We start from the raw sequence: 22,431 nt of genomic DNA on the forward strand, positions 1-22,431 counted from the left end.
CAAGAATAAATCTCACTTGGAGGTTTTTCAAATAGTTAAAAAGAGTTACCCAATGACCCAGCAATTGCCCTACTAGGTATTTATACAAAGGATACAAAAACACAGATTCAAAGGGTTACATGCACTCCAATTTTTATAGCAACACTATCAACAATAGCCAAACTATGGAAACAGCCCAGATGTCCACTGACTAATGAATGGATAAAGATGATGTGGTGTGTATACACAGTGGAATATTACACTTAGCCATCAAAGAGAATGAAATCTTGCCATCTGGAACAACTTGGATGGAGGTAGAGTGTATTATACTAAGTGAAATAAGTCACTCAAAGGAAGACAAATACCATGACTTCACTCATATGTGGAATTTAAGAAACACAACAGATCAACATATTGGATGGGGGAAAAAGAGAGATAGGGAAACAAACCATAAGAGACTTTTTTAAAAGATTATATTTAGTTATTTGAGAGAAATAGAGTGTGCATGAGAAGTGGAAAAGGAGAAAGAGAGGCAGAGAATCTCCACTTGATCTTAGCCCAAAGGCTGAGAAGTGTATGAGGCAGAGAATCTCAAGTTGAGCTTGATCCCATGACCCCAAGACTATGACCTGAGCCAAAACCAAGAGCTGGACACTCAACTGATTGAGCCACCCAGGCACCCCAACCATAAGAAACTCTTAAAGATATAATAAACCACGGGTTGATGGAAGGAGGTGGGTAGGGGATTAGCTAGATGGGTGGTGGGCATTAAGGAAGGCACTTGTTATGATGAGCACTGGGTGTTGTATGTAAGTGATGAACCACGGAATTCTACTCTTAAAACCAATACTGCACTGTACTGTTAACCCACTAGAATTTAAATAAAAATTTGAAAAAGAAAAAAACTAAGGATCTCTTGAAACCTAACTAATGGCAATTGGGCAATATCTATCAAAATTTCAAAGGCACACATTCTCTTTGAAAAAGTCATGTCACTTCTGGAAATTTATATTACATATATACTTGCATATATGCAAAAATAACGGACATAACACATTCACTCACTACATTAATGTTTGTGATAGCAAAAGACTGAAAGTAACCCATATGTTCACAAATACGTTCACAGACTGATGAAATAAATTACAATACATCCTTAAAACAGAATATACTTTGCAGCTTCACAAAAGAATGAAGACGCTCTATATCCTGACATGGAAAGATCTTGTACATACACTGTGGAAAAAAGACAAGTGCAGAATGTACATCATGCACCTTTTAAATCAAAAAGAAAAATGAGAATATACATTCATCTATATTGCATATTCAAGAAGAAATTCTGGAAGAATACATTAAAGAAAAAATAAAAATATAGTAACCTAAAGGTTTGAAGAAGGCATAAGAGTAGTATAGAAAATGAATGCATTTGGGATAGCAGGGATGAAAGAGAGATTTGTTTCATTGCTTCCTACCATTTAGTTTATTTCAAGTCAATTTTCAAGGTACAGTGTATTCCTATCACCCCAAGAGTTCTCTTTTTTTTTAAATTACATATAATATATTATTTGTTTCAGGGGTACAAACCTGCAATTCATCAGTGTTGCACAATTCACAGAACTCACCATAGCACATACCTTCCCCAATATCCATCACCCAACTACCCCATCCCCATCCCCTCCACTGTAGCAACCCTTAATTTGTTTCCTAAGGTTAAGAGTCTCTATAGTTTGTCACCCTCTCTGGTTTGATCTTGTTTCATTTTTCCCTCCCTTCCCCTATGATCCTCTGTCTTGTTTCTCAAATTCCTCTTATCAGTGAGATCAAATGATAATTGTCTTTCTCTGACTTATTTCACTTAGCTAATACCCTCTAGTTCCATCCATGTCATTACAAATGGCAAGATTGCGTTTTTGATGGCTGCGTAATATTCCTGTGTGTGTGTGTGTGCGCGAACGCGCGCACGCACGTGCATCACATCTTCTTTATCCATTCATCTGTCAATGGACATCTAGGTTCTTTCCAAAGTTTGGCTATTGTGGATATTGCTGCTATAAACATTCAGGTGCACATGCCCCTTTGGATCACTACATTTGTATCTTTGGGGTAATACCCAGAAGTGCAATTCCTGGGTCATAGGGTAGCTCTATTATCAACTTTTTGAAGAACCTCCATAATGTTTTCCATAGTGGCTGCACCAGCTTGCATTCCCACCAACAGTGGAGGAGGGTTCCCCTTTCTCCGTATCCTTGCTGACATCTATTGTTTCCTGACTTATTAATTTTACCCATACTGGCTGATGTGAGGTGTTGTATCATTGAGGGTTTTTTTTTTAATAAACATATATTTTTATCCCCAGGGGTACAGGTCTGTGAATCGTCAGGTTACACATTTCACAGCACTCACCAAAGCACATACCCTCCCCAATGTCCATAACCCCACCCCCCTTCTCTAAATCCCCCTCCCCCCAGCAACCCTCAGTTTGTTTTGTGAGATTAAGAGTCACTTCCCTGATGCCAAGTGATTGTGAGCACTTTTTCATACGTCTATTGGCCATTTGGATGTCTTCTTTGCAGAAATGTCTGTGCATGTCTTCTGCCCAATTCTTGACTGGATTATTTTTTCTTTGGGTGTTGAGTTTGATAATTTCTTTATTGGTTTTGTATACTAGCCCTTTATCTGATATGTCATTTGCAAATATCTTCTCCCATTCTGTCGGTGGTCTTCAGTTTTGTCGACTGCTTCTTTTGCTGTGCAAAAGTTTTTTTATCTTGATGAAGTCCCAAGAGTTCATTTTTGCCCTTGTTTCCCTTGCCTTTGTTGATGTGTCTAGGAAGAAGTGGTTGCAGCTGAGGTCGAAAATGTTGCTACCTGTATTCTCCTCAAGGATTTTGATGGATTCCTGTCTCACATTGAGGTCTTTCATCCATTTTGAGTCTATTTTGTGTGTGGTATAAGGAAATGGTCCAGTTTCAATATTCTGCATGTGGCTGTCCATTTTCCCCAACACCATTTGTTGAAAAGATTATCTTTTTTTAAAAAAAGATTTTATTTATTTATTTGACAGAGAGAGATCACAAGCAGGCAGAGAGACAGGCAGAGAGAGAGAGAGAGAAGGAAGCAGGCTCCCCGCCGAGCAGAGGGCCGGACGTGGGGCTCGATCCCAGGACCCTGTGACCATGACCTGAGCTGAAGGCAGAGGCTTTAATCCCCTGAGCCACCCAGGCACCCCAAGATTATCTTTTTTTGATTGGACGTTCTTTCCTGCTTTGTCAAAGATTAGTTGAGCATAGAGTTCAGGGCTTCTACTTCTGCGCTCTCAATTCTGTTCCACCGATCTATGTGTCTGTTTTTGTACTATGGTACCATACTTTCTTGATGATTACAGCATTGTGATAGAGCTTGAAGTCTGGAATTGTGACACTGCCAGCTCTGGTTTTCTTTTTCAACATTCCTCTGGCTATTTAGGGCCTCTTCTGGTTCCACATAAATTTTAGGATTTTGCTCCATTTCTTTGAAAAAAGTTGATGATATTTTTATAGCGATTGCATTAAATGTGTAGATTGCTATAGATAGCATAGATATTTTCATATTTGTTCTTCCAATCCATGACCATGGAACGTTTTTCCATTTCTTTGTGTCTTCCTCAATTTCTTTCATGAGTACGCTACAGTTTTCTGAGTATAGATTCTTTGCCTCTTTGGTAAGATTTATTCCGAGGGATATTATGGCTTTGGGTGTAATTGTAAATGGGATCAACTTCTTAATTTCTCTTCCTTCTGTCTCATTGTTGGTGTATAGAAATGTAATTGATTTCTGTGCATTGATTTTATATCCTGACACTTTACTGAATTCTTGTATGAATTCTAGCAGTTTGGGGATGGAGTCTTTGGGGTTTTTCTTATAAAGTATATCATCTGCAAAAAGTGAGAGTTTGAATTCCTCTGTGCCAATTCAGATGCCTTTTCTTTCTCTTTGTTGTCTGATTGCTAAGGCTAGGACTTCTAGTACTGTTTATAGCCGATGTGCCTAGGCTGCTGCTGGTTCTCAAGACTAAGGTCTTTTGTTGACTGTGTGGACCAAAGTGCCTGGGGCTTCTTGCAATTTCAGCCTGCCCAGCTTCTGCGTACTTCTGACTTGCTGCTAGGCATGGCCAGAGCTGAGCAGGATGGGAATGGTGGTAGGGAGAGGATGGTTGGGCGGGGGAGGGGAGATTTCTATGTAAAATAAAAAAGATAGAATCTTTAAATATATATATATATATATATATAAACCTCCTCAGACTTCAGCTTCCAGGATTTCTCCAGTCCTTGCTCTCCCACGGTCTTGGTGGGGATCCGCCATGAGTGTTGAACCCAGGAATGAATGGGGCTTTGTCTTGTTTTGCTGAGGTTGGAAAGGCTTGGGAGAGACCCCCTGTATGCAGATACAGAGCTGCATGCAATTGCTTAGATAAACGTGTTCCCCACTTAATTGCTTGGGCATTGAACATTTCGCCCTTAACCTGTGGCTTGAGCAGTTAGGAGGAGACAATCTGGAGGTGAATCAGAAGATGGCTGAATCCACATGGTGGTGGTCTGGGTTTGGGAGATTTTCCTCCATAGCCACCTCCTCTTCCAAGAACCTAACAGACAAGGTGAATAGCAGTGGCAATCGTGGACATCCCTGCTGTGTTCCTGACCTTAGGGAAAAAGTTCTCAGTTTTCTCCCATTGAGAATGATATTTGTTGTGGGTTTTTCATAGATAGCTTTTACGATATTGAGGTATGTACCCTCTATCCCTACACTGTGAAGAGTTTTAATCAAGAAAGGATGCTACACTTTGTCAAATGCGTTTTCTGCACCTACTGAGATTATCATATGGTTCTTGTTCTTTTCTTTATTAATGTACTGTATCACATTGATTTATTGGCAGATGTTGAACCAACCTTGCAGCCCTGGAATAAATCCCACTTGGTCGTGGTAAATAATCCTTGTAATGTATTGTTGGATCCTACTGGTTAGTATTTTGGTGAGAATTTTCACATTGGTGTTCAGCAAGGATATTGGTCTGTAATTCTCTTTTTTGATGGGGTCTTTGTCTGGTTTGGGGATCAAAGTAATGCTGGCCTCATAAAATGAGTTTGATAGTTTTTCTTACATTTCTATTTTCTGGAACAGTTTCAGGAGAATAGGTATATTCTTCTTTAAATGTTTGGTAGAATTCCCCTTGGAATCCATCTGGTCCTGGGCTCTTGTTTGTTGGGAGATTTTTGATGACTGCTCCAATCTCCTTACTAGTTATGGGTCTGTTCAGGTTTGCTATTTCTTCATGGTTCAGTTTTGGTAGTTTATATGTCTCTAGGAATGCCTCCATTTCTTCCAGATTGTCTAATTTGCTGGCATATAGTTGCTCATAATATTTTCTCATAATTATATTTCTTTGGTGTTGGTTGTGATCTCGCCTCTATCTTTTTTTTTTTAAAGATTTTATTTATTTATTTGACAGAGATCACAAGTAGGCAGAGAGGCAGGCAGAGAGAGAGAGGGAAGCAGGCTCCCCACTGAGCAGAGAGCCCAATGTGGGGCTCGATCCCAGGACCTTGAGATCATGACCTGAACCGAAGGCAGAGGCTTAACCCACTGAGCCACCCAGGTGCCCCAGGGGGTTTATCTTATTAATTCTTTCAAAGAAAGAAGCAGCTCCTAGTTTCCTTGACATATTCTACTGACTGTTCTTTAGGTTTCTATTTCATTGATTTCTGCTCTAATCTTTATTATTTCTCTTCTCCTGCTGGGTTTAGGCTTTCTTTGCTGTTCTTTCTCTAGCTCCTTTACATGTAGGCTTAGGTTGTGTACTTGAGACCTTTCTTGTTTCTTGAGAAAGGCTTGTGTTGCTATATACTTTCCTCTTAGGACTGCCTGTGTTGCATTCCAAAGATTTTGAACAGTTGTGTTTTCATTTTCATTTGTTTCCATGAATTTTTAAAAATTTTTCTTTAATTTTCTGGTGGACCCATTCATTCTTTAGTAGGCTGCTGTTTAGCCTCCTTTGACTTCTTTCCAACTTTCCTTTTGTGATTGAGTGCCAGTTTCAAAGCACTGTGGTCTGGAAATATGCAGGGAATGATCCCAATCTTTTGGTACTGGTTGAGAACTGATTTGTGACCCAGGATGTGATCTATTCTGGAGAATGTTCCATGTGCACTAGAGAAGAATGTGTATTCTGTTGCTTCAGGATGGAATGTTCTGAATATATCTGTGAAGTCCATTTGGTATAGTGTGTCATTCAAAGCCTTTCTTTGTTGATCTTTTGCTTACATGATCAGTTCATTTCAATGAGGGGCATCTTAAAGTCCCCTACTATTTTTGTATTATTGTCAATGTGTTTCTTTGATTTTGTTATTATTTGGTTTATATAATTAGCTGCTCCCATTTTAGGAGCATAGATATTGTTAGATCTTCTTGTTGGATAGACCCTTTAAGTATGATATAGTGTCCTTCCTCATCCCTTATTACAGTCTTTGGTTTAAAATTTAATTTGTCTGATATAAGGATTGTCACCCAGCTTTCTTTTGCTGTCCATTAGCATGGTAAATGGTTTTCCACCCCCTCACTTTAAATCTGGAGGTGTCTTGGGTCTAAAATGAGTCTCTTGCAGATAGCATATCAATGGGTCTTTTTTTTAAAAATTTTATTTATTTATTTGACAGACAGAGATCACAAGTAAGCAGAGAGGCAGGCAGGGCGGGGGGCGGGGGAGGCAGGCTCCCTGCCAAGCAGAGAGCCCGATGTGGGGCTCGATCCCAGGACCCTGGGATCATGACCTGAGCCAAAGGCAGAGGCTTTAACCCACTGAGCCACCCAGGAGCCCCTCAATGTGTCTTGTTTTTTTTATCCAATCTGATACTTTGTGTCTTTTGATTGGGGTATTTAGCCCATTTACATTCAGGGTAACTACTGAAAGTATGAATTTAGTGCCATTGTACTGCCTATAAGGTCACTGTTACTGTACAGTGTCTCTGTTCTTTCTGGTCTATGTTACTTTTAGGCTCTCTCTTTACTTAGAGGAACCCTCTTGGTATTTCCTTTAGGGCTAGTTTGGTGTTTGCAAATTCTTTTAGTTTTTGTTAGTCCTGGAAGCTTTTATCTTTCCCTCTATTTTCAATGACAGCCTAGCTGGATATAGTACTCTTGGCTGCATATTTTTCTCATTTAGTGCTCTGAATATATCATGCCAGTCCTTTCTGGTCTGCCAGGTCTCTGTGAATAGGTCTGCTGCCAATCTAATGTTTCTACCGTTGTAGGTTATTGACCTCTTGTCTGGAGCTGCTTTCAGAATTTTCTCATTGTCTCTGAGACTTGTAAGTTTTACTATTAGATGATGGGGTATTGACCTATTTTTATTGATTTTTAGGGGAAATTCTCTGTGCCTCCTGGATTTTGATGCTTGTTTCTGTGCCCAAACTGGGGATGTTCTCCACCATAATTTGCTCCAATATACCTTTTGATCCTTTCTCTCTTTCTTCTGCTTCTGGGATCCCAATTATTCTAATATTGTTTCACCTTATGGTACCACTTATCTCTTGAATTCTCCCCAAGTGGTCCAGTAATTATCTCTCTTTTTCCTCATCTTCTTTATTCTCCATCAATGGGTCTTCTATATCAATAATTCTCTCTTTGTTATCCTCGTTTATCCTAGCAGTTAGACTCCACTTTTTACTGTACTTCATTAATACCTTTTTTGATTTGAATTAGATTTTAGTTCTTTTATTTCTCCAGAGAGGGGTTTTCTAGTATTTATGCTTTTTTCAAGCCCAGCTCACATCTTTATAATCATCATTCTGAACTCTAGTTCCAACATCTTATTAATGTCTGTGTTGATTAGGTACCTGGCAGTCAGTACTGCCTCTTGTTCCTTTTTTTGAGGTGAGTTTTTCCATTCTGTCATTTCATCCAGAGAAGAATAGGTGAATGAGAGAAAAAAATGCTAAAAGGGTAAGAACAACCCCAGGAAAATATTTGGAGACCCAAAACTGGGGGGAAAGAAAGAAAGAAATAAAGAAAAAAAAAAAAAAAAAGGAATATGATCAAGTTGGTGAACAGAACAGAGCCACACATTAAATTTTGGGTGTATTGTAGTCAGTTAAAAGAAACTGCCTCCCAAAATTTTAAAGAAAGAAAAACTTTTATATATACAAAAAAATAAGGGTAAATATTGAAAGGATGGAATATGACTGTAAAGATAAGAATTTTAAATATTTTTAAAAAGGAATTGATAAGAAGTTGGCTGATAAAATAATTAATTTTTTAAAAAAGGAGAGAATGTGATTAGAGACTAGAACAAAACCATACACTAGAATTAGGGTATATTTTGGTCTATTAGAAGAAACTGTATCCCAAAATTTTAAAGAAAGAAAAATTTATGTATATACAAAAAATAACATTAAATAAAATGAATAGAATATGACTGTAAAAATAAAAATTAAAAAAGACTTAAAAATGAATTGATAAGATGTTGGTTGCAAAAGGAAAGAAGAAAATTTTTAAAAATAGGAAAAGAAAAAAATAAAGAAAATTTTAAAAATTAACTTTGAAAGACTCAAGAATCATGGAGAAAAAGCCATGAATTCTATATGCTGTATTTCCCTAGCACTGGATTTTTACAGTTCTCACTGATCAGTAAATTTGGCCTTGGCTGAATGTTCTTGCTGATCTTCTGGGGGAGGGGCCTGTTGCAATGATTCTCAAATGTCTTTGCCAGAGGTGGACTTGCACAGCCCTTGCCAGGGGCCAGGCTAAGTAATCTGCTTGGGTTTGTGCTTGGTACCTTTTGTTCCTTGAAAGCTTTCTGTAGAGCTTTGGAGGATGGGAATGAAAATAGTGGCCCTCCAATCTCTGGGCCAGAGGAGCCAAAAGCTTGGGGCCCCACTCCTCACTGTACCCTGAGAGAAAAGTAGTCAATCACTCCTGTCTCCCTGGTCTCCCGTACACTCTGTGCTCAACCAGCTTGTAACCGAATGTTTCTATCTCTGACACATGACCCTATTTGAAATTTACAAACCCAGTAGATTCCTGTGGTGCGCTGCCATGCCACTCCTCCCAGGGGAAGAAGAGGCGTCTCCCTGGATCTGCCGCTCACAGGGTCCCTGCTCGAAGAGCAGTGGTCAGACTGTACCTCAGATCAGAGTTTATGACAACCCTGAGTTCAAAGCCCACTCCTTCACTCCGCCTTTACAGTCAGCTTCCCTGCTCTAACACTTGGGTGCTCTGCCACCCTCAGGCACCCCTTGTCTTTCCTGAGGGTCCTGAGACCACAGTGTCCCAGTGAGGGTTCCTACCCCCCACTCAGCCACTGGAGCGACGTCCCTCCACAGAGCAAGTTCTGATTTGGGGCTCCGCTGCTCTATTACATGCTGGGAGCCAGCTGATGGAGGCTCCCTCCCCTACCCCTGCACTCTACCTTCCTGAATAAATAAAATGAATAGAATATGACTTCACTTCTTTGCACGTTCTACCTTCCAGAAAGTGGTTGCTTTTTTGTTCAGAGGATTGCTGCTATTCTTTTCTTTGATCTCCTGTTGAGTTTGTAGGTTTTCAGAATGGTTTGATAATTATCTAGCTGAATTCTTGGGACCAGATGAAATTTAGGTGTCCTACTCTTCTGTCGTCTTGCTTCTCCTTCTCCTCCCTCCCTAAGAGTTGTCCTAAAGTCCTGTAAAGTCAACCCTTTCCCCTCCAACTCCCAGTCTTTCGCAACCTCTGATTTTTGTGCCTCACAAGCATTCAGAATTGTGTTTTTAGCTTTATTGCTGTGTAGTGATGTCTCACTGTGGTTTTAATTTGCATTTCTCTGATAACTAAAGATGTTCACCATTTGCTATTGTGTTTATTTACCATCTGTAGTGTTTCTTCTTTGATGAAATGCCTATACAAATCTTTTGCTCATGTTTATTCATTTGTTTTATTATTGAGTTGTGAAAATTGTTTATAGATTCTGGATAGAAGTCCTTTGTCAGACATGTGTTTTGAAATATTTTTCTCCCAGTCTGTGATTTGTCTTTTCATTTGCTTAACAGTGTCTTTCAAGGAAGTGTTTAACTTTGATGAATTTTTACTTATGTAAAAAAAAAAAATCTTATGTTCACACTACATAAATACATTATCTCTTCTAGAATTATATTTAAAAACTATCTTTAAAGATAAAAAAGAAAAAAGTGAGAGTGGTTAACAGCCTAAGAGCACATTTTACTAAAATAAATACCTAAATATTTAAGTGAAAATGAAAAAGAAAAAATAAGTTGGACCTTGAAACACTGAAAGAGGAGTGCCTGGGTGGCTCAGTCGGTTGAACATCCAGCTCTTGATTTTGACTCAGGTCGTGATCTCAGGGTTGTAAAATTAAGCCTCAAGTTGGGCTCTATGATCAGTGGGAGATTCTCTCTCCCACTCCCTCTGCTCCCACTCCATTCATGCTCGGTTTCTTTCCTGCTCTCTCAAATAAATAAATATTTAAAATGAAAACTGAAAGAATTACAACAGGAAGAAGAAAAGGCACTTTAAGTAAAAAGAACACCGTGTACAATGCAAAATGGTAGGAAAGTACTGTGTGTGTGCTAGGGAAAGTGTTTGATAAGGCTGGAGCAAATGGTGAGAGGAAATAATGGAAAAGGAGGTTGGAATCAGGTTAAGTAAGGATGGCCTTGAATGTCATATTAAGGTGTTTCGTTTATAACATGCAGAAAAATGGAATTCATCAAAAATTTTTAAGTAGGAAAGGGACATGAGTGAGAAAGTGCTTGAGATGCTTATTCTTCTGGAGGTAAAAAGAAGAGACTGGAAGGAGGACTTAGGGAAACCAAGGAGGAAACTCTTAATAATCCCAATGAGAAGCCACAAGACTACTACAAAGACAGAGAGCTGTGTGAATATGAAGGAGAGGATGAATGTCAGAGACAAAATGAGCTCCCAGGAGACTAAATCTAGCAGGAGCAGGGAGAGACTGTAAGCATGAACCCAGGCCTATTGCTAACCAAAGGTAGGGACTCTGGAAAGGGACAGGATGCATAGAGAACTATGTAATATTGCCCCCAGTGGAAGTAAGAAAAAAGCTGTGAAGTTGTGGAATGGTAACAGAGAAAAATACTTTTTAAATTAACATAAAATGTATTATTTGTTTTAGGGGTACAGTTTTGTGAATCATCAGTCTTACACAATTCACAGCACTCACTATAGCACATACTCTCCCCAATGTCTACCACCCAGCCACCCCATTCCTCCCACCTCCCTCCACTCCAGCAACCCTCAGTTTGTTTTCTGAGATTAAGAGTTTTTTATAGTTTTTCTCCCTTTATGGTTTCTTGTTTCATTTTTCCCTCCCTTCCCTTATGATCCTGTCTTGCTTCTCAAATTACACATATCAGTAAGATGATATAATTGTCTTTTTCTGATTGACTTATTTCACTTAGCATAATACCCTCTAGTATATCCACATCCTTGCAAATGGCAAGATTTTATTTTTGATGGCTGCATAATATTCCAGTGTGTGCTCGCACATACACATGTGTATGTGTGTGTATGTATGTATGTATACACCATTAACCACATGGATAAAGAAGATGTGATATACACACATATATATATATATATTTTTATATATGTATAAATTTACATCTTTAAACGTTTTTTTATTTTTTTTAATTTTATTTATTTATTTGACAGGCAGAGATCACAAGTAGGCAGAGAGGCAGGCAGAGAGAGAGGAGGAAGCAGGCTCCCTGCCGAGCAGATGGGATCATGACCTGAGCTGAAGACAGAGGCACCCAGGTGCCCCCCCCCCAAATTTACATCTTTAAAATCAATTTTTAAAATTATGTTATGTTTTGAGGGAGTTTCTTTGTGGTGATGAAATAGTTTGGTAGCCTGATTGTGGTGTACGAATGTAGTGTACGAATCTACACATGGGAAAAAGTTACATATACTCCCCTCCCTCAGGAAAAATTACATATAAAAATATAGTAAAAGCTACCTGGCTCTGTCGCGCAATGGATAGCGCATTGGACTTCTAAAAATATAGTAAAAGCTGACTCAGGCCTGTACTTGAGTTAGTAATAGTAAACCAGTATCTATTTTCTAGCTTTAACAATATACTATGGTTATGTAAGATATTATCACTGGGGGAAACTAGATGGAAGCCACATGATAACTGTACTGTTTTCCAATAGCTCCCTGAATCTGCTTCATGCTCCAAAACAAGTACTGTCAGGTTGACAGAAGACAGACTGATTCGTGCAAAATTCAGAATGGAGGTTATATCCAGAGCTGCAGTGACCAATATAATAGCAACCTAAATCTAAATGAAATTTAAAACAGTCTCTCATTTGCTCTGGTCACATTTCAAGTGCTCAATAGCCCATGTAGCTAGTGGCTACCATATGAGTAGGGGTACAGAACATTTCTTTCTTTTTTTTAATATTTTATTTATTTATCTGACACACAGAGAGAGATCACATGTAGGCAGAGAGGCAGGCAGAGAGGGGAAAGCAGGCTCCCTACTGAGCAGAGAGCCTGATGCAGGACTCGATCCCAGGACCCTGAGATCATGACCTGAACCGAAGGCAGAGGCTTAACCCACTGAGCCTCCCAGGTGCCCAGACATTTCTATCCTTATAGTAACTTCAATTAGACAGTGCTGCTTGAGGAAGAAGAGGGAATGAAATATATAGTGGTAATGAGCTATTTCTTAACCTAGAAAGAGGCCACAGATGTTTTATAGTCTTCCTTTAAATTTTTATATGTATTTTTTACACTCTTCTGGAATCCATAATACAGCAATACAAAATATAAATATTGATATTTGCAGATAACATGATGGCATACCTAGACAATTCAAGTGACTCAATTTAAGTTTCTTACAAGGAATAAATAAACAAAATTGTACAATATGAAAAAAATCTACAAAGGCAACTTTGATTTTATATTAATGGAGCAATATGAAAAAAGGATTTCAATCTTAATCATGATCTGAAAAAGTATGAAATTAGTTTTACCTGAGATTTAAGAGATTTAAAGAAAATTATGAAAATCCTACTGGAATTCTAGAAGGTGATATATAAAAAAAGGGAAAGAGCATTCCTTACACAGTCTGAACCATGTTCAACCATAATAACATTCTCTCAGCTCTCTTCCATCACTCTTCCGTAGTGCTAACCTGATCCTTACCCAGGTTAAACCCAACTCTCACACTAATGTGCACTTCTAAATAAACAGTTTAAGGTGTTTAGAGAAAAACAAACTGTACTGACAATCTCACCTTATATTACCATAATACTCAAATGAGTTTTCAGCCCAGGTCAGCAATCTATTTTCTGAATCTAGTTCACCTCTCCTCTCCCTCTCCATGGTAACTATTTCGCTTGTCCTCTTCCATCTTCAACCTCCAGCACCATTCTGCACTCTCAGCAAAAGGCCTTACCTTCTCTAAGAGAATAAAAGCCATGAGAGAACTTCAACTTTCCACTACCGAATCTAAATGCTTACCTATATCTGTGTCCATTTAGTCGGCCTTTTCTCAGTTACAATGGAAGGAGTGTTCTTGCTCTTAGAGAACGAGCTAACCTCATCATTTGTGCTCAGGTTCCTTTCCTTGGGTATGCAAGAATGTGGCTCCTAGAATTTTTCCTTCTCTGTCTACATTATCATTTTTTCATATCTCCTGGAGTATTACCATCAGTACACAAGCATGCTGCAATAACTGCCATTTAAAAAAAAAAAAAATGAGGGCACCTGGGTGCTCAGTGGGTTAAGCCTCTGCCTTTGACTCAGATAATCTCAGGGTCCTGGGATCGAGGCCCACATTGGGTTCTCTGCTCAGCAGAGAGCCTGCTTTACCCTCTCTCTCTGCCTGCTTCTCTGCCTACTTGTGATATCTCTCTCTCTCTCTCTCTCCCTGTTAAATAAATAAATAAATAATCTTCTTAAAAATAAATAAATGAGAAGGAATAAATTAAGGAAGGATTTTATTACTTTACTTTCAACTATGTCCCTGTTTTTTTTTTTTTTAAAGATTTTTTATTTATTTATCAGAGAGAGAGAGAGGGGCAGAGAGCGAGCACAGGCAGGCAGAATGGCAGGCAGAGGCAGAGGGAGAAGCAGGCTCCCTGCTGAGCAAGGAGCCCGATGTGGGACTCGATCCCAGGACGCTGGGCTCATGACCTGAGCCAAAGGCAGCTGCCCAACCAACTGAGCCACCCAGGCGTCCCAACTATGTCCCTGTTTTACCAGTCTTTTTCTTCTTCTTTTTTTTTTTTTAAGATTTTATTCACTTATTTGACAAAGAGAGATCACAAGTAGGCAGAGAGGCAGACAGAGGGGATGGGGGAGGCAGGTCCCCCGCTGAGCAGAGAGCCTGATGTGGGGCCAATCCCGGGACCCCAGGACCATGACCTGAGCCGAAGGCAGAGGCCGAACCCACTGAGCCACCCAGGTGCCCCTACCAGTCTTTAAAATAAAACATCTCTCAGTTGGTTAATCATCCAACTGTTAATTTCGGCTCAGGTCATGATCTCAAGGCCATGGGATTGTGCCTTTTGTTGGGCTCTGTGCTCAGCATGGAGTCTGCTTGTCCTTCTTCCCTCTGTTCCTTCCCCCTCACATACTCTTTCTCTAAAATAAATAAATAAAATCTAAAATAAAATAAAATAAAATAAAATAAAAACAGCTCTTGGGGCGCCCTGGGTGGCGCAGTCCATTGAGCATCTGTTCAAATACTTTTCTTTCTTGTTTTACCAGTACTTGTCTCTCTGCCTTCAGATTTTCTCAGTGTCAAGTAGTCGAAGCTCATCTACTTGGGACCCCCAAAACCAGGTACACTTGCACCCCTGTGCCCTGGCTACACCCCCACCCCCAATCAAATGATTCTTAAATTTCTATTATCTCCAGTCCTGATTTCTCTTTTGAGCTACATATTACTATATCAAATCACCTTCTTGTTGTATTTCCATCTGGAATCTAAGAAGCATCTCAGACTTAACTTCTAGAAAATAGAACCTCATTTTCCCTTATTAAATCCACTGTTCATCCTTCTTCCCCATCATGGTTAAAGGCATGACCATTAGTTCAGGACAAAAATTTAAAAGTCAATCTTGACTCTTCTTTTTTCTTGACATTCGATATTAACAAATCCAAAAGGAAGCATCATTAAGTCTATCTTTAAAATATATCCTAAATATGACCATTTCTCACCACCTTCACTAGAGCTCCCTAAGGCCCTAGATCTCAGTCACTATCAATGACTAACGGCATTAGCCTTCTCACTTGTAACTTTCTGATTCCACTCTTGCTCTTGCTCTCAATAGTCTCTTCTTCACAGCCAGAGTGACTTTAAAAAAACAACACATGTTCTAAAACTCAAAAACTGTTACTTAGAACAGAAATGGGATTCCAGAAATATATTCAAATATAACAAACTACAAAGAACCTAAGTTCTTTTCTGCAAGACTACTAATTTACAGAAGAATACTGATAAAACTGAAGATAGGATCCTTACAATTTCTAGGCACTGAAATTCTCCTAAGGCTATGTCTTAAATATAATCTGCTTCTGTATATAATTCCATTATATAATTAGCTTATTGACAGATCATGTACCAGATCACGCAACAACCCCACTCAAATTTTTCCAAAGGCTTCCTATCATATTTAGAATAAAATCTCTTTGTAAAATCGTATACAATCTCTTGCCACTGAACTCCTCATCATGCTATGCTGTGTTGTGCTATATATACCCACAGTGGCCTCCCTGCTTTTTCTCAAGCACACCAAACTTACTATACCTTAGGGCCTTTAAACTTGCTATTCCCTTTGCCTGGAACACTCTCTTTCAAGATACTCACATGGCCTACTCTCACACTTAATTCAACTCTCAACTCAATACCTCCTCAGAAGTCTTTTTTAACTATTACTTCTAAAATAGTCTCTTTTTTTTCTTTTTTGGTACTAACATAGTTTCTTATTCTTACTGCCCATCACTCTCTCTGTCAATACACTGTTTTGTGTTTATTCATAGCATATACCACTAGCTAAAATTATGTATTTATATGTTTTTTATCTGTCTTCTCCAAAAAAAAAAAACTTCCATAAGAGCCTCATTTTGATCTGCTTGTTCACCACTACAGTCCTAGCACCTAGATCCATGGCTCACACAGATTATGTGCTCATCAAATATATGTTATGTGTGAGAATAAACAATAACCTGTAACAGTCTAAAATTTCAAAAAGAATGATATCTGGAAAAAAAATGGGATTCCAGAAATAAATTCAAATCTAGCAAGCTATATAGAACCTAAATTCTTTACGGGCTTTGCTATGTATTAATGCAAGATCTTCACTAGAATCAAAAAGATTATCTTGTAATTTTTAAGGCACCTAAATTCTCATGTGCCTATATTCTAAATACAATTTACATTTATGTATATAACTCCATTATTATATATTTAGCTCATTCAAAATCAGTATTTTAGCTTTTGTGCAAATTAATTTGCTAGAAAATGAAAATCACAATCAGTACCAAGTTAAAACAAAACTAAAGGTAAAAAGGAGACATTAGAAGAACTTAACTGTAGGTTATGACAATATAAGGAGTTCTACTGACCTAATCCCCAGTAAAATTGGTGAAAATTATTTTAAAAAACTGAAGCTCCTGGAAATGGTCCTTAGGGTAAATAACACAAAGAAACATCTATTCAAGAAAAGTGAAAATTCTATGGAACTTGAACCAAAACCATTCCCTCTCTCCTCTCTTCCAGAGCAGAGAACGTGGCTCTACTCCAGACTGTTGCCACCATGGATACAGGACTCCCTTATTTCCCAGTTCCGAGCTGGAGGGCTTTCTTCCCCATAGAAGTAGGACTTCAGCATTTCTGAGGTTCTTCCAGATCTCTACCTTAGGTGCATGTTGACAATCCTGAAGTCCAAGAGCCCTTCCCGTGGCTCAGGAGACAGTGCTTCCCTGACAGGACAGACAAACTGAGAGATCTCCACTTACTGCCTTGTCTCAGCTCCTAGGAGTAAGGATGTCATTCAGAAGCTACCACAGTTCTCCGCCCAACTTTAGAGCCTTGGCTCAGAGATTTTGCTTGGGGGCAGGAGAAAGGCCATTAAAAACAACAACAACAACAACAACAACAACAACAACAAAACCACCTGCTAATCTCTTCCCACAGGAGTTTATCTTGTTTGCAACAGTAAAATTTAAACTTAAAACATTTCTCAAAAATAGGGAAGGTCTCACAAAACAAACTGAGGGTTGCTGGGGGGAGGGGATTTGGGAAAAGGGGGTGGGATTATGGACATTGGGGAGGGTATGTGCTTTGGTGAGTGCTGTGAAGTGTGTAAACCTGGTGATTCACACACCTGTACCCCTGGGGATAAAAATATATGTTTATAAAAAATAAAAAATTAATTTAAAAAAAAATAGGGAAGGTTGTGGTATAGGGAGTTGAGAGGAGATTTGCTTGCAGATCTAATGAAGATAAAGCCTGGACTACGGGCTGGCCAAGTAAGAGAGAACCAGAGGAATAAGACTTCTAGAAGGCCTCTTGAGGTCAGAAATAGCCAAACTCTAACCTCAGAAATTAGATTAGATTAGTTTGTCATGCTCCCGCCTGGAATTTATACCCCAGGGCATTATTGTAAACAACAAAGCAATCAGCCAGCAATTAGTGGAGTTTAAAACCTGGGTGTAGTCAGGGAAAAGTATAGAAGAGAGCTCCACCAGTACAGGAGTCATTCCAGGGTGACTATAGGCAGACTGCCCCTCAGGAGCAACAGTAGAGACTTAATATTCTGTGCTGGGGAAAGGGAGGGAAGGGTCACAGAGGAACAGCCTTCACAGAAACAAATCCAGTTCAGCCCCTAAACAAATAAACAAGCAAATAACAGTAACAAAGTACTGGAAAGGAGGACTGGTATCTAAAACAGCTATATTATCTAAAATGTCCAGTCTCCAACAAAAAAAAATTATAAGGAATCAAAGAAACAGGAAAGTATGACCCATACATTTGGGGGTGGGAGAAGCAACAGAAACCGCCTGTGACAGTGACAAGATGTCAGATTTAAGAGGAAAGATTTCAGATTAGCCATTGTAAGTATGTTCACAGAACCAAAGGAGAGCTTGATTAAAGACATAAGGAAAGCATGACGACAACATCACGTCAAATAGAGAGTATCAATAAAGAAAAATAATGTTCATTCTCAAATAGAAAATATCAAAAATGAGAAAACATATTTCCAAATGGAAATTCTGGATATGAAATGTACAAAACGAAAATAGAATTGTAGTTATAGAAAGAACCTCAGACTGCAAAAAAAACCCTTGAGCCTAAAGGGCCAATGTGTGTTCTCCAAATCCATCCTTCCAACTCTGTGTCTAGTGTCCTTTTTTTTTTCCTTTTTTAAAGATTGTATTTATTTATTCAACTGAGAGAAAGTGAGAAAGCACAAGTAGTGGGAGTAGCAGACAGAGAGGGAGAAGCAGGCTCCCGGTTGAGCAGGTAAGCCTGATGCAGGGCTGGACCTCAAGATCCTGGGATCATGGCCTGAAACAAAGTCGGATGCTTAAGCAAGCCACCCAGCTGCCCCTCATGTACTTTTTTTTTAAAGCCACAGCTTTCAATAATAAAATTAACTCTATCCACTAATTTAATCATAAAATCTATATGCTACTTCTTGGATGACATCCATTCTATACATAATTCATATTTCTTTTTTTTTAAAGTGATACTATAAATAACAGATTAATTCTCAAATTTAATAATAATATGAAAAATCTTACTGGTCTGACGTCACCACAGGAATTGGTAAATTGTCGAGCCAAGCCAAAATCAAGCATGTAACATTTCCTACATGTACTAGGAAAGCGACCCATGGCGAAGTTCGACTAGAAAAGCAAAGAAGGAAAATATACATATTCTTACAATACTAAATCCTAACATATATCCTTCCTATATTTTAATTCTTCTATTTAAACTCTATATAATACATATGTCTCAAACACACTATTCTAATTCATGATATTTACTGGATATTAATACATAATCTTGTTGTGTATTCTATTAATGCCTAGGAGCAGGTAACTTTGAGGAACAAAGAATTAAGTGATGGTACAAAGTTATCTACAACAACACTGACTTAAGTGGAACTCTATGTTCCTTGAAATTCTGGTCTAAGTCAACACTTTAAAGAGAGCCCAACTCTTCCTTTTTAAAATGGGAGGAACTAGGAGTGAGCAAAATTGAAGACACAGCTAAAAATTTAAATGAATTTCCTATAAGCATCATAAAGATGAATTTCACTAAGCATAAAAATTAAAATTCAATTTAAGGAAGCATTTCAAAACAGACTTACATGAAATACACTTTGCATTCTTCCCTTAAAAAATAAATGTAATGTTAAATGAGCACAAATCTGCAAAGATGGTATGTAAAAAGAGAATTTATAAAGGAAAAAGCAAAACTGCTACAAAAATTGTTAGCTTTTATTTTAAAATAGTGTTCTATTTAGGGAGTTTTCAGATGAAAATGGAAAGTCTTCAGTCACCATGCTTCTAAAGTAGTGACATTTAGTTTGGCATAGAATTGTGAGCAAGAGAAATCTATATTCCATTAAGCCTGACTCTACTAATGTTAATTTTAGTTGGCATTTTCATGTAAACTATTTAATTTTAGAAATCATGTAGCAACAGATGGATGTAATTTTCAACTGCACTAACCAACACATGATATATTTATAGTAAATACAGTATATCAGAAATGGATCATTTCCCCTTGTGAGCAATAAAAAAACAAAGAAGAAAAAATAAACGCATATTTCAGTTATGGAAATGACAATTTCTAAGAAAAAACAGAATAGAAAAAATACTATATATTGCCACTGTAGCACTAAGAAGAAAAAATAAGGTCTTTCATAATTGATGGTTCCTTATAAGTACAATTTGTCACTTGAGAAATAGTTCAGAGAACACAATGAATATAAAAGTCACATATGTATATATTTTTACACAGTATCAGGAAAAAGAAATCTAAAGAATGACTTCCAATTTAGGTGTTAAGTAGGAATGTTAACACACATAATAATAATAGTCAAGCATTATTAATTTTTATTTTGGCTGAGAGCAACATTTTCATTGTATGAAAAAAGCTCCTGAATGTTAAATTGTAGTTTGTAATTCAAATTTTTTTTTTAAATTAAGAGGCAAGTTATATTTTGCTTCTAGTTACAGAATTAAAATATTACCTTGTATTTAATAATAGAAAGCAAATACAGAAAGCTACATTCATAATTTATTGTGTCCCTTCATTAGATTAAGAGTACAAAGCAAACTCATTCTGTGCTCTGACTTGAAAAGGCCTCTTACCGGTTTGATGTCTCGGTGCAAGAATCCCACAGAATGGATGCTCTCAATAGACTCGAGAATCTGTCTACCCAACCGAAGAGTAGTGCTAATGGTGAATGTGCCCCGGGACTGGCTACGTCGTAGATCTGCCAGATTCCGACCCTGTGTAAACCAAATAAACACTTTCACATATGGTACTATGCTATAAAAGAAGAGCGGGAAGTTATTCGTTTACCATTAAAAATGACTTGACAGGGGGGGGACGCCTGGGTGGCTCAGTTGGTTAAGCAGCTGCCTTCAGCTCAGGTCATGATCCCAGCGTCCTGGGATCGAGTCCCACATCGGGCTCCTTGCTCGGCGGGAGCCTGCTTCTCCGTCTGCCTCTGCCTGCCATTCTGTCTGCCTGTGCTCGCCCTCCCCCCCACCCCGATAAATAAATAAAATCTTTAAAAAAAAAAATGACTTGACAGGGGAACCTGGGTAGCTTAGTTGGTTGAGCATCCAAGTCTTGGTTTCCGCTCAGGTCATGGTCTTGGGGTTGTGGGATGGAGCCCTGAGCAGCGCAGGACCCACACTCAGTAGAGCCTCCACTTGGGATTCTTTCTCTTCCTCTACCCCCCACCCCCTGGCTCATGCTCTCTCTCAAATAAATAAATCTTTAAAAAATTTCTGACAGGGCGCCTGGGTGGCTCAGTGGGTTAAGCCACTGCCTTCGGCTCAGGTCATGATCTCAGGGTCCTGGGATGGAGTCCCTCATCGGGCTCTCGGCTCGGCAGGGAGCCTGCTTCCTCCTCTCTCTCTCTCTGCCTGCCTCTCTGCCTACTTGTGATCTCTGTCAAATAAATAAATAAAATCTTTAAAAAAAAAATTTTCTGACAGAGCAAGGATTTTACACAAATCGTGACTCTCTCATTCAGGAGAAGAGATTCCATTAAGGTTTAGCATGAATGTTTCAAAGAAATTTAAGAATAACCAGAAGTTTTTGAGCTTACAATGTTTTTGAGTCATCATGTTTCCGTCTTTCATGCCATAACAAAATATAGTCTTGATTATTTGAAAATATAGAAAACATATGTACCCAGAGCAATAATTCCAAATATAAAATAAGTGATAATCTACAATAATGAGTTTTACAATCCCATGAGTAGCTAATAACTTACGAGCATTCCAATCATTTTTTTCTCAAAAATCAGTATTTTGATTTCCAAAAATATACCTGAGAAATACTGGAACTTTATTTGTAAACAACTTCCACCATTATAAAAGCTTTTGAAGTAAAATCAATTAATTTGATTTATGACAGTAGTAATGATTCTAAAATTTCAAATCAGTTATTTTTAAATCTCTTTAAAATTTTTATTTATTTATTTATTTGTCAGAGAGAAAGAAAGAGCACACAAGCAGGGGGAGCAGGCAGAGGGAAAAGCAGACTCCCCCCTCAGCAAGGAACCCGGTCTAGGACTTGATTCCAGGACCCCAGGATCATGACCTGAGCTGAAGGTAGATGCTTATTCAACAGGCCACCCAGGCGTCCCTAAAATTTCACATCTTTTAAAATGTAAACTAAGGTAACAACTAACAAAATCCAAAAATATAAAATATAAGGCTAGCAGGAGTATGGGGGAAAGTTATTAACATGGTAAATACATGAAGGTTTTATTCACCTAATTAAAATTAAAAACTTCACAGTATAAATTGGAAGGGGAGGTGAATCATGAGAGACTATGGACTCTGAAAAACAATCTGAGGGGTTTGAAGTGGCAGGGGGGTGGGAGGTTGGGGTACCAGGTGGTGGGTATTATAGAGGGCACGGATTGCATGGAGCACTGGGTGTGATGAAAAAATAATGAATACTGTTTTTCTGAAGATAAATAAATTAATTTAATTTAAAAAACTTCACAGTATAAACTAAATAAATAAAAGTAAATAAATAAAAGTAGTTATTATTTGTTACAAAGAAAAACTGAAAACAATCCACATATCTATCAATAAATGAAAGGTTAAATAAATTATGGTACACTCATCTTACTGACTGGTACACAGCCACCAGGGATTCTTATTCATAACACAGAATGAATATTATTG

At 38.3% G+C, this 22,431-nt stretch overlaps 1 protein-coding gene across 4 annotated transcripts in view; it reads right to left on the minus strand.

The window, feature by feature from the left end:
* TTBK2 (tau tubulin kinase 2) overlaps positions 1-22,431 on the minus strand; it is a 164,890-nt gene that overhangs the window by 62,261 nt on the left and 80,198 nt on the right. For all 4 annotated transcript variants that reach the window (XM_059181301.1, XM_059181302.1, XM_059181304.1 and 1 more), the window contains 2 exons: positions 20,368-20,508; positions 18,787-18,891 (listed from right to left, as the gene is read on the minus strand). In XM_059181301.1, the coding sequence (XP_059037284.1) occupies positions 18,787-18,891; positions 20,368-20,508 (246 nt within the window). The remainder of the gene's footprint in view (positions 1-18,786; positions 18,892-20,367; positions 20,509-22,431) is intronic.

Source organism: Mustela lutreola, chromosome 7 (assembly GCF_030435805.1).
Source record: "Mustela lutreola isolate mMusLut2 chromosome 7, mMusLut2.pri, whole genome shotgun sequence".
In the NCBI taxonomy this organism is placed as follows: Eukaryota; Metazoa; Chordata; class Mammalia; order Carnivora; family Mustelidae; genus Mustela; species Mustela lutreola.